Genomic DNA, 12567 nt, shown 5'->3' with positions numbered 1-12567 from the left:
CCTATTTTAGGATAATGAAATTTGAAAAAATCCCAAGAGACATGGAAGATCCCATGCCTTGATTTTGTACTTCAATTATTTAATTTAACATCCTTAATTCGCACATCTTTCATTGACTTCCACAAACAAGTATATTGATGATATTCCTACTGTTGTGACTCTTTTGTTGCTGAAGGGTCTTAAACAAAAGAAATCATTGATGATATTGACTTCTACTATGTGTGGGCGCGTATATATAGGGAACCATACAGAGCTAGTTTTTGTTGTGGCCCAGAATTAAAACTCAGATACAGTGCTGTCGAGAGAGAGATGAGGAACAGTATTCATGAGGTGCGTTTGAACTGTGGCATTACAATGCCTGTCATGGGATTTGGCACTTTTTCCTTCGAAAATGATCGGGAGACAACAGAGAAAGCCATCCATATGGCCCTCAAGGTACACAACTTTTATTGGTATTTTCTCTTAAGAAAAATGTTATACATTACATTTATATTTCACTTCTATTGATATTTTCTGTCACGTCAACACAGTGTGACATAAGTGAGATGAGAGTATAGAGTACACAGCGTAGTATGCTGTGAATGAAAAATCTAAATTCGTTGTCAAGTTTAGTGATTTAGTTTGGCTATCAATTGCATCTTAAAGATTTTTGCATGAAAAATCAAACATAGCTGTTGAAAATGCAGATGGGCTACAGGCATTTTGATACAGCAAGGATATATGGTTCGGAGCCAGCGGTGGGAAATGCTTTAACAGAAGCAATTCTCGATCGGACAGTAGAGAGAGAAGATATTTTTGTTACGTCTAAACTGTGGGGGAGTGATCACCATAATCCTGTTTCAGCACTCCAGAAAACTCTACAGTAAGCACTAAAGCACATGCATTCTCAACATCCACACTCGCAGAACAGAAAGTGAACCAGAGAAAAAAAAAAAAAAAAAAAAAAAAAGGATTTAAGAAAGTTCAAGTCATACTCCAAAAGTATTCATCAGGCTTGGAATTGACTCTGAATCTCTAATACCTTTTGTAAAGACTTCAGAAAGTCAAAACCACATCTGGGCTTATATATTTCGAAAGAATTTATCAAATTATAACCATTTTAAATTTTAGGCTTTCATTTTTGTATTGAAATGCAGGAAGATGAGCATGGAATATGTGGACATGTATCTGGTTCACTGGCCAGTCAAGTTAAAGCCATGGGTTTCTTATGCAATCCCAAAAGAGGAGGACTTTGAAGAATTGGACATGGAGTCCACCTGGGCTGGGATGGAGAAGTGCCTGGACATGGGGTTGTGCAGGTGCATTGGTGTCAGCAATTTCTCCAGCAAGAAGATCCAAGGGCTTCTTGATTTTGCTTCTGTACCACCGGCCGTCAATCAGGTATACTAACATTTATCAATGCTCAGCCAAAATATAGATTTGGAATTTTTTACAATTCATTCATGCCATGATACTCATCACATGGAGTCTTTCTTTCTTAAATACAAACAATAGCTGAAACCACTAAATTTCTTCCATTCAGGTGGAAATGCATCCGATGTGGAGGCAAAGCAAGCTCCGAGAGACCTGTGCAGACGACAAAATCCACGTAAGTGCCTATTCACCACTCGGCGCGCCCGGTAATGCATGGGGATCGACAGCTGTGGTAGATAACCCAATTATTCAATCCATTGCTCTCAAGCACAAAGCAACCCCAGCTCAGGTAGACAACAACTCTCTTAATTTAATTTGCAACACATATTACCATGGGAATTGAGTTGTCAATTTGTAAAAGATTGTCTTTAAGTTTGCTTTAAACTATGAAGGTTGCTCTGAAATGGGGATTATGGAAAGGATCAAGTGTAATAGTCAAGAGCTTTAATCAGCATCGGATGAAGGACAACATGGGGTCCTTTGATCTGAAGTTGGACGATCAAGATTTCCTTCAAATTGACAAGTTGGAAGAGTGGAAGATCATGAGAGGGGAGTTCCTTGTTAATGAAACAACAAGCCCATACAGGAAGATTCAGGATCTGTGGGATGGTGAAATTTAAGTAAAACTACAATATAGCACACCCATTTGCAATGTATGACTGCCAAAAATCAACCCCACTATTTCTTTATGTATATTTTTGTTTCTGCGATCAAGTGTGTCATGGCCTTCAGGAATCACACGCCTCGTTTGTTTTCACAACTCCCTTCAACTCAACTCATCTCCTCTAATCATTACAACTTTTTCAAATTCCCACACAAAATAAAATAAACAATTCAATTTTTTCAAATCCCAAAACAAAAATAATATTAAGAAAATATATTTTAACAATATTTTATTCAACTTTTAACTTTAATCTCATCTCATTTCATCTGCAAAAACAAATGAGGCCTAAAAATCTCACAAAAAGATGCGAGTCCAGAAGAATTATACACTACCATTTCAATTAGAAGAAAATATAACATAGAAAAAACGAAGATAAAATCACAAATGGCTTTTTCTTCATTTGTCTTTTCTCAATGCACATTAAGGCAGTGGGTAACAAGAAAAACAGGAACAGCAATCACATCGGTTTGTGTTAATGTTATTTATCTACAAAGGTGAACAGAGAATGCATTTCGAGAATAATTACATCGCAAGGAAAGGAGATGGTAATCAAGAAAAAGATGACTTCAATGCATTTATCATATAATTAGACTAGACTTAACTGTAATCATGTCCTCTACAAAATGGTGAACCGGTTATGTGATGCCAATAACGTATCTAACCATGTAGTGGGGACCTGCATGAATCCTCTCTAGAGCGCCATGATCCAGTCTCGAAAATTGGGTAGCCAAATTTCGGGAAGTACAGGTTTTCGCAAGAGGCTGGGAATTGGTCAATGAAATGGAATTGCAGTTAAAAGAAGCTGCGTCAGAGGCTCAAGAAAGGTCCTTTGAAAAACACCCTTTTCCATTCACTTCCTTACATTTGATCCTCCAACTCTCAGCTGCTTTCCCATGTAATTGGGTCCAGAAGCCTCGTCGATTTTGTTCTCTGCCACTTGAATAGATATCATTACAACGGCCAACTACATGAGGAAAAGGAAAATTTAATTGCAAAAGAAATGAAACCAAGTAATCGTCATACCATCTGTCATAGTCAACTACATCTAGCTTTGGTAATCACTATTTCACCGCTATTGATAAGTAAATATAATTCTGTAAAAAATAGAAAGTATCTAGACCTAGTACAATGAAGTATACAAGAGATTCCAACAGAAAATGAAAAAAAAAAAAAAAAAAAAAAAAAAAAAAAAAAAAAAAAAAACAATTTCTTCATAATGAAAAGCCTAAAATACACATAGTAAAAAGGGTTAAAACTACTAAAAGTTCATTTAATACCTGTGCACGTGTTCTAATTTTCAGCTGATTATCTTCCATCTTCATTGGACTCAGATGAAATGCCCTGCTCAATGCACTGTATGAAAAAAAATTTATTAAGTCAAGGAATCAGGCCAACATTCTGTCCAGAAACAAAGAAAACCCCTAACATGCACATGCACACGCTTGCACATACAAGGGAAATACCAAGCACAGCTGAAGTATTGTGAGTTGGGCTCCCAGCACAGCTAATTTCATACGGAAAATGAGGAATTGAAACCACCAAAACCAGATTTTCACTCTCAGCACATGCAATAAGAGAACATATAGGTCACCTCCCTCTTCACAGAGCACCACAAGCAAGTGCCAAAAATAAAAGCAATTGTTTAGGCCCATACCATTGATCATCATGGGATATGCCTTGAGCTGGCCAAACAAACTCTTACTCCAAAACATGTGAAAACTCAGACAATGAGCACCACGTGATTTTTTAAAGGATCAAGAATTAAGACTGTTTTAAGATCTTTTTCCCACAAATTTGCTAGCATACCAACCGTGCATGGATTATTTTTGACAACCACAATTAGGTTATAGTTGTTTCCCACTATGTTTTTAGTTTCGAGATTTCTAAGTTTCATAGGAGGGTGAAGATACAAGGAATCAAATTGTGTATCTGTCACAACATGTCACACTAATCATTACTAAAGTTATGTATTCGCTCATTGCCTTAGCTTTTGAAGCACTTGCTGATGTAGACAACACCAAAGATCTAACTTCAGACAAGCCAGCTGGGCTAACAAAAATATTTTGAGAGCAGCCAGATGGCAAGAAGAGGTCAGCATCTTATAATATTGAAGCAACTATCAAATAAGGGTTGCTCTTGCTCCCTTTAGAGCAGCCAGCATCTTATAATATACCTCAAGAAGATAACTGTGCAGCCAATCCAGTGTTTGTGGGAATGTCGTTGCACTTATATCCGCAACAGTCAAACCCTATTCCAAGAAAATGAAATAAATCAAGAGGAAAATGATGAAGATGGTTGGCAACACTGTAAAACTTTTATTTTTTGGAATTAGAGTACATAAATAAAATCATAAGGGAATTCATAAAGATGCAACAGTGTAAAACTCATAACTACAAACAAGTCATATAGAAACGTAGGGCACTCTGAAATCCAGTAGAAGATCATATCAATGCCTTTAAACTCAAATCATTTGCAAGAATATGCATTTAAAGCAAAACAAGTTTCACTCTAAGCTGTTACCTACTGATCGTGCAATTGAACTGCTCATTCTATGCCAATAATTGAGTTTATAATTTTTTTGATAATTTATGATTGAGTTTATAATCAATAGACAACACTTTATCATCAAGAACTTGTAACTAATGATGCTGTGTCCCTTTTCAGTTGAACTTTGATAAGCTTTTCCGAGTGATTTAGTCTGACTGGTCCTGCAATTCAACTGGAAATATTATGATTATAATTGACAGAACCCTGAACTTGGACTTGATGATACTGTGTCCCTTTAACCTGAACTTGGAATAATGATATCTAAGTGAACTCACACCTTGGTCAACAATTGAAAATTTATTAACATTATGCAAATGAAAATTGATGAAAACATTTTGGAAATTTGAAAATATTCCCTCTAGATGCAAGTCCAAGACTAAAATTTGACTCAAGATGCTGCACCTTTCTTACCGAGCCTCTCCAAAGTTAGTCAACATCCAAAAATTTTGAAGGTATCTGTTAGATTGTTTCCCTCCATTTTCAAAGATAATAATTGGTAAGGTGAGAATAGAATGATCTACATGGGGTCGGAGACGAATTTCAAACAGAAATCTCAACAAAATTATAGTCATACTTGAAAAAAGAGAAAGGGAAAAAAGAAGATAAAACTAAAAAAAAAAAATGCAGATCCTGATACATGTGGCCCTACTTGCCTCCCCCTTCAATTTCAGTCATCTTTTACTTGGTCTTCTCTAGTCCAGATCAAAAGTCAGATACCCAGATACAAGGGTAAGCAAGGAATTCCGAGAGCAAGAACAAACCTCAGGTAAATTTGCTACATGCCCATATTAACTCACGCTAAAGAAGAATGCATAAAACTAAAAAGAAATCCATGATAGAGACACTCATCAATCTTCACAACAAGAAAGCTTCACCAAATATGATGGTCAGACTTGAAGTAATAGAGTTTTGAAGAAATAACAGATCAAACTAAAATTGCTAATCTGTTAGTCTGAAGGCCCCTTAATATAACTAAGTCTGTTCTTAACCATTACTAAAATGCAAGATGATAGCAACCCTGCTTGTATCATATCAACCAAAAGAAATGAAAATGAGCGGGCATACCTGTGACTCGAACGAGCAAAGATAGTCCTGAATAGTTTTTAAGTTGGTCATTAGTTTATCTTTGTCCTGCAAAAAGTGGTGTGTTTGAGAGAAATAGATTATAAAAAGAGAGAGAGAGAGAGAGAGACAGAAGAAAAACCAATACCGTTAGATATATATACAGAATCAATCAAAGAAGTTGAACTGCAATTTTATTTTAATAAAAAATTAAGCCAATATTATAGAAGTGAAAGGAAATGAAATAAGGAGAAACGAGCATGTCCAGACATTAGCATGCAGCACCGTTGACCAAAACCAGAAGGGCATTTTGCATACACATGCTTGGAATGCATTTAATCAGCACTAAGTTTTCAAATAATCAGCCAATTTTGATACAATATGGATCCCATATAATTGAATTAACACGGGAAAAAGAGAGTCACCATCCATATTTAAAAATTAAAAAATTGTTATCAAGAAGACATCTATATTAGTGGATAAAACAACTCTTATGGGGTGTTTACTAATCTAATTTCCACGATTAACAATTCCAAATAACACATGAAGCCCAATGCTACTCTTAAATTTATCAGGAAAAAAAAAAAAAACAATAACAGCAGAAAACCCCAAAGTCCCTGAAATACATTGCAGACCAGAATTAAGGCATCTGCTTCTTAGAGTAAACAGATATGGCAATTCATGCATCTTTATGTTATGTGCATTGTATGGCCTTTTCCCTCTAAAACTCGCTCAAAAATCTTGATTTGGTTTTCAACTGGAAGAACTAGCTACCCACTGCATGTAATGAATAATGCATTGTCTTTGACTTATATTTTTCTTTATTATTTTTCCTTCTTGTTCCTTTGCATGGCCAATTATGTTTCGTTACAGTTAAATCACCTATAACTTTTTTTTATCAGTGCAGTTAAATCACCTATAACATGACCCACGTGTTGAAAAATTGATAACAGACAAAATTATAAACTTAAAAATCATTAGTACCTGGACTAGACATTTATCCTTGAATGTTCGGGTCGTGATCCACTCCTCTAGTAATGCCTGCACATTTAGCTTTATTTTATATTCCTCCATTCTTGTACTTATTCCTTGTCTTAAAGAAAGCTTTCTGAAATTACATTATTGTATAATTGAAACCATAAAAGTGCATAAGAGCATCGACAAACCTTATGATCAAATTCAGCCATCTTCAGAACTATAGGTATAATTATTGGTTCAGCACCAGATTTCTCTTTCCTAACAGAAGTATTTCCTCCTGTCTCTGGATCTCTAACAGTCTCGCCTGTGTGAGCATAAAAGTTTTATGCAACCTCAGAAGAGATCTACTAAATTTAAACATGTCAGCAGAATCCAGAGTGTAAGTTGACCTTTGCTCCCAGAGACACTTCCTGCTAAGTTGATTGACTCCAGAGTGTCCGAAACTTTATTCACCAGATCAGTAGATATGCCTTCTTCTAAACTCGTATGAGAGAGACTATTGCTATTTTCACTGTTACTTCCACAAGCACCAGGAGAATTTTTTCCCAAGTCCGTTGCAGTGTTATCCTCACATGTCACAGACGCATAATTAGCCTCTTTAGATTTTTCCAGCAACTTAGCTGGTGTTTTATTTTCGTCATCCATCAAATAAATGCTAGGATCTAAATGAATTCCCTGCCATTAAAATTAAAAACAATGTAATTGGCTCAATGTTTATCATAATATAAAAAACTCGGACCATATGAAAATGTTAATCATGGCAAAACACCACATAGGGGGGGAGGAGGAGCGTAGGAAGAAGAGGATGGAAAACAAAGTACGGGTGTTTTACTTGAATGCTTTACTATGCATATAATCCTAACAGTAAACATACCTCAATTATAATTGGTTTCCCATCTTTCATAGCCTTCTTCAAATCACCAGCCAAGCCTAGTAAGCAAATGCTATACAGATCAATAACAAATAATCTCACCAGTACCATCATATAATCACATATGAATAAGAATGCACAAATCATTATAATCCAGATTGTTGAATAAAAATTCAAAAACTATGAAAGGAAAATCACAACAATTAACTCACTAATCCAAAAAAGTCCTCAGCATCTTAAAAAAAAAAAAAAAAACTGAATTACTACCTTTACGAACAATTCTGCATTCTCTACAAAATTCAGTGATTAACTCCTCAGAGGAGCTAAAGTCTCGAGCCCATACAGGAGTAGACGCCAATGGTGCACTAAATCAGGTAAAGGAGAATAAGCAATCTGATTTGGTCAATCAAAAAAGAAGTAAAAGTTCCTCTTTCTTGATAAGTAAAATTTATTAATATTAATAGGCATAGCCAAATACACACGGTGTATAAAAGAGAAAACAACTAGCAAGTTTCTCTTTCTTTAGTCAATCATATTAAACAAGAGGAAAACTAGTTGTCACGGAGAAATATTCATGCTAAACTGGATTCTAATATTGCATCCCCCCTATTCTTCTCAAGGACAGAAATAAAGACTTGTTAAGATCAGTAAAACTATTAATATAACCAATAAAAAATTCTATAATTTCTTTTGTTAGCTTACTGGTTCATACAAGACATCATGCTTAGTTGAGAAAAAAATAGAGAAATGTCCTCATTGATACTCTTTCTTCTATGTTTAGAGTTCTGAATCGTTCCAATCAATAAACCTCAACTATCAGAAAAGTTAAATGCATGCAATAAGATCAAAGAAAAGGAAAAAAAAAGTCAGGACATACTCTGTCGCTGTTCGCAGCAATTCATATACCATATCGGTCTATAACAATTAAAAACACAAATGTGAAAAGGCATTAGTATACAACCCAAAAAGAATTGAATGACAAAGAAAGAGTCGGCATATCTTTATAGATTAGAAGGTATGACCTGTAGGACATTTGGCAAATTTAGCCTTTGTGCCAGTTGGGTAGCAATGGTAGACTTTCCGACGCAAGCAGTTCCACATACAAGAATTACCAGTGGCACTCTTTGATGGTGAAATCTAAAAGGAGGCGACAAGAAATATGACATTACTATACAATGCACTAATGGCAACTCAAATTTGTAAATAATAATGAACTTATTACAAAAATGCTGAGGGAAAACCCACTTACACAACAAAGTATCTAAAGAAAAACCATGTACACGACAAAAGAAAGATGCAAAGAAACTATAAGATCAAGAAACAAGGGAACAGAGATACAGGACGACTCTGTCAACCTAGCAAAAAGGGAACTTAGAAAGTATGGCTTTTAATCAAGTAAGAATGTTTAGCCCCCTCAAAGGATATTCTCCCCAACAAAACACACCACCCCAACTATACAGTTCTGCATGTAATGCTGGTTTCCATTGTCTGCCTCTGAAAACCCACACTGCCTTGGATCTAAACCTAATTGTGGCAAAACCCTAGATAATCAATTTGAAAAGAAAAACCCCAAGCCTCCCTCATAACTGAGCAACACAAAAGACACTGATTAACTTCCTCCCTTATCCATGTGCACAAGCAATACCAGTTCACATGACTACAATCATTTATTTATTAAGTTATCAAAGGCAGACTTAGCCTATAAAATTTCCAACTCAACCCTAAAAGCCAACTTGAAAAGCTCAATATCCCCTCATTATATAGCAAAGGGTCAGCCCTTATCCTGCAGGGAAGGTGCAATGGCGCATGTCACATATAACTATTTGATTAAATCACCTCCAAAAAAGTTATACTATGTCCAAACTGTCCAAAGGAAATCTTGAAAGCAATGAAACCTCTAACAAACAAACACAATTGATGAAACAAATTTATCTACAAAAGAATCAGCAGAATGCGCATCAATTTTAATGAAAAGAAGAATTAAGCATGAGCAGTACGATTCAGAACAAAATCTAGAGTCTTTCATGTACTACCTGTGTGCTAGGGCTATGTAATTCCGCTTACGAACAAGATCTTCTCACTCTTTTTTTTTTTTTTAAACAGCTAATTGTGAAGAGAACACCAAGTGAAAAAGACAGCTAGTAATCTGGAAAAGATTCAGAGCTACATTCAAAGAATGCTTACTAACCTGGTCATCATCTTGTAACGACTAATGTACTCTTCCCCATAACCCCGCCGCTCCATAAGCTGCACATCTACTCTTGTTAGAATCCTCATGTATGTGACCCAGTAAGTAGGAAAAATAAATTAGTACTCTACTTTTAACAAATGTTATTAAATCCATCACAATCTTACATAGATATTTGAATTAAACTTTCTCTCATCTAAGAAAAGGCCCTTGTTTTTACACAACTAGTTGAGATCAATCAAAATAAAAAAAAATTTAAAACCAGAACACTCAAACCCTTGAATGGGAACTACCAGGCACATCAACATCAACTCAAACACATTGAGAGACAGATACAAATAGCATTTTAGCTCAAGCTCAACATGGTCAAGTGGAGAGATATGACAAAGTAAGCATGGGTGGGCCATCAGTTGTGATTTTGCACTAATGAGACCATTATCACATGCAACCTCATTCACTATTACAAGCAGAAGAAAGAACTGTGCACACTTAAACACTAAGTACAACTGTAGGCTTTGTTTTTTCTCCTTAAATTACATTTAGGAAATTGTCACCTAGTTTTGAAAAATGAGCCACTGGACTTCCATTCTAACTGACAATACTACACTAAATAAGAGACATAAAGGTAAGGAAAAATTAATGGGCAACTAACACTAGCAACTCTAAGAAGGCAGAGAATCCCATTATGTAGAAGTAACTTTGGTAACTTATAAGAAACAATCGCTCTCTTTCTGCTCTGTACTAATATGAAAACAATCATGTCAGCCTTCATGCAAGTACCTTGAATCTCATATCTGCAGCCCTTAAGTTACATACAACTTAGAAGTGCCCTAGAACCTTTAATTCTATGTACACTTGACCTGAAAGCAAGCTTACTGCCAGGAAAGCAATAGTACTTTCATTCAGATTCCCACGTGCATTGAATGAATTGCAGAGAATAAGTTAAGTGAATATCACAAGGGATAACAGAACCCTGAAATGCAGGATTTGGTTAAATTGTAGTGTTGTACACATGGCATACCTTAAACAGATTAGCTTCCAAATCTGACTGAGAGCTGCAATATGATACAAGTATGGAAGTGAAACTTTTAACTAAATCTGGATAAAAGAACATTTAAAAAAAGACAGAAAGAAAGGAAAGATGGCATACACATCTAGAAGGCTGTTGTCTATGAGCAGCTTCTTCAGTTCAAGAGCAATTTTAATAGCTACATGATTTGGTATCTGTGACCAAAAAGTTATAACAAGTGATCCTGAAGTTCTGGACACAATGGTATCTTATACTTATAAAGCAGAATGCAAACAGCAGTCATAATGATCCCAACAGAAAAGGCAACAAATACAACTATGCGCTTAATCAAGTTGATGTGAAGTGAGCGGGGTAAGGGCACTGCAACATGTTCACTATCAACATGATGTGATATTCAATTCTAGCAACTCCATAAGATTGCAAACGCATAAATTATTAGAAACAAAAAATGACCGTCAGAAAGTTGAGATTAACACACTAACTCTGGAACCAACATTAACCAACATAAAAAAAATAACACAAAAACATTAACACGCGCACTTGGAAGCGAATTTATACCTTGGTGACAGTTAGCATTCTACTGAGAAGGAATCTTGATAGAACGTAATAGTGATCCGCATTGTCACCCAACCAAACCTTTACCTATAACAAAAAGAAGACCCAAGAAAGTTTGAGAAAAATAAAAACTATTTTAATTTTAACTACAAGATTACACAAAACATTCAATCAAATTAAGGAAAATACTCAAGACTGCTTGCCGAGAAAACATAGGGAAACAAGAAAACTCAAATCAACCGCACCCAATACAATTAATTGCATAGAATCTCAAAATGAAATAAAAAAGAAATAAATATAACTTCGATTCCATAGTTTTCCGCACCAAAAATGAACGAAGAAAAAAATAGAGAGATGGGGAAGAAAAAGAAAACCTTGACAAAGTCGTATTTGGAGGAAGCATTTCGTGAAGAGAATCTGATGGTGGGTAAGGGTGAATCTTTCTCTGTATCGTCTCCGCTTTTAGGGCTTGAAACTGCCACTCCCTTGTCCTTCTTCATGACTCTCGCCCTCTCTCCCTGGCTCTTCGCAAACTCACAGAATTTATAAAAAAAAAAAAAAAAATGTCCCTCTCTCTTCGCTTACTCGAAGAATATATATATAAATATATATATATAAAAAAAAAAAAAAAAAAAAAGATGTCTCTCGCTGCACTTTAAACTACTATGGTTTTGCCACGTCGACGACAAAAGGGTCGTGAGATTTTCTACGAACACACCAAACCGAAAATAAAAGGACACACATTATTTGTTGATAATAAAAAACAAAAGGAAAAAAGAATGAGAATTTGAGGTGTACCGCTTCGGCCCGACCGATTATGTGCATATAACAGCCTCCTTTTCATCTGTTTTCACGTCAGAGATTTCACCAAACTAACAATAGAGTCATTCACACAATATAACTCTCAAAATACAAAAAAAATATAGCAATATCAATTCCACCACCCTCAATATCTACTCCTTTACTGCCATCCTCCACGCTTTGAGTATCATCCTTCGTGATAGAACCCACAATATCTCCTCCACACCAATCTCAAATTTGGAAGCCATTGCACACACACGTACATAGAGAGAAAGACTAGTGCACTACTTTTAGCCTCCGTTAACCTAACTAGCAATCACCACCATCATAGCAACCCAAAGCCCTACTATGCGTCACCACCCCTTGGCACAAAAAAAATAAAAAATAAAAAAAAATCGATGCACCGTGAGATGAAAATAGCCTAGACACCGTGTCCCAACCACCCAACAAACCTCTGT

At 35.7% G+C, this 12567-nt stretch overlaps 2 protein-coding genes across 6 annotated transcripts; one reads left to right on the top strand and one right to left on the bottom strand.

The window, feature by feature from the left end:
- Positions 1–146: 146 nt before the first annotated feature.
- Positions 147–2144, top strand: LOC121252271 (NADPH-dependent aldo-keto reductase, chloroplastic-like). Its single transcript, XM_041151831.1, has 5 exons — positions 147–435; positions 687–862; positions 1137–1380; positions 1523–1702; positions 1806–2144. Exons 1-5 carry the CDS (start codon positions 310–312, stop codon positions 2031–2033), a joined length of 954 nt encoding a protein of 317 aa, XP_041007765.1. The 5' UTR covers positions 147–309; the 3' UTR covers positions 2034–2144.
- A 308-nt stretch (positions 2145–2452) lies between these two features.
- On the bottom strand, positions 2453–11922 carry LOC121252233. Of its 5 annotated transcripts, none has more exons than XR_005938187.1 (17): positions 11683–11922; positions 11312–11395; positions 10874–10947; positions 10745–10778; positions 9724–9782; positions 8558–8672; positions 8413–8450; positions 7803–7900; positions 7539–7594; positions 7054–7339; positions 6853–6968; positions 6671–6727; positions 5690–5755; positions 4251–4325; positions 3355–3430; positions 2940–3013; positions 2453–2852 (listed from the first exon to the last, which is right to left on the bottom strand). XR_005938187.1 is itself a non-coding variant. In XM_041151770.1 (16 exons), exons 1-15 carry the CDS (start codon positions 11806–11808, stop codon positions 3383–3385), a joined length of 1332 nt encoding a protein of 443 aa, XP_041007704.1. In that variant the 5' UTR covers positions 11809–11921; the 3' UTR covers positions 2453–3041; positions 3355–3382. The 5 variants fall into 5 exon arrangements, 3 of the variants coding, with proteins under 3 accessions (XP_041007704.1, XP_041007706.1, XP_041007705.1); XR_005938186.1 differs by having other exon boundaries at positions 2940–3007; positions 11683–11921; XM_041151770.1 differs by having other exon boundaries at positions 2453–3041; positions 11683–11921.
- Between the last annotated feature and the right edge of the window lie 645 nt (positions 11923–12567).

Source organism: Juglans microcarpa x Juglans regia, chromosome 2S (genome assembly GCF_004785595.1).
Source record: "Juglans microcarpa x Juglans regia isolate MS1-56 chromosome 2S, Jm3101_v1.0, whole genome shotgun sequence".
Classification (NCBI taxonomy): domain Eukaryota; kingdom Viridiplantae; phylum Streptophyta; class Magnoliopsida; order Fagales; family Juglandaceae; genus Juglans; species Juglans microcarpa x Juglans regia.
Note: the sequence above shows the minus strand (reverse complement) of the source record. Positions and strands in the feature narration are given on the sequence as shown.

What these genes read in the sequence shown, in the direction of transcription:
- LOC121252271 (XM_041151831.1), top strand. Translation starts at nt 310, where the DNA reads ATGAGGAACAGTATTCATGAGGTGCGTTTGAACTGTGGCATTACAATG. An exon ending in GCACTCCAGAAAACTCTACA is followed by an intron (nt 863 to 1,136) that starts GTAAGCACTAAA and finishes ATTGAAATGCAG; the next exon opens with GAAGATGAGCATGGAATATG. An exon ending in ACAAAGCAACCCCAGCTCAG is followed by an intron (nt 1,703 to 1,805) that starts GTAGACAACAAC and finishes TAAACTATGAAG; the next exon opens with GTTGCTCTGAAATGGGGATT.
- LOC121252233 (XM_041151770.1), bottom strand. Translation starts at nt 11,808, where the DNA reads ATGAAGAAGGACAAGGGAGTGGCAGTTTCAAGCCCTAAAAGCGGAGAC. An exon ending in CCAAATACGACTTTGTCAAG is followed by an intron (nt 11,396 to 11,682) that starts GTTTTCTTTTTC and finishes TTTTTGTTATAG; the next exon opens with GTAAAGGTTTGGTTGGGTGA. An exon ending in TTGCTGCGAACAGCGACAGA is followed by an intron (nt 7,901 to 8,412) that starts GTATGTCCTGAC and finishes TACCTGATTTAG; the next exon opens with TGCACCATTGGCGTCTACTC.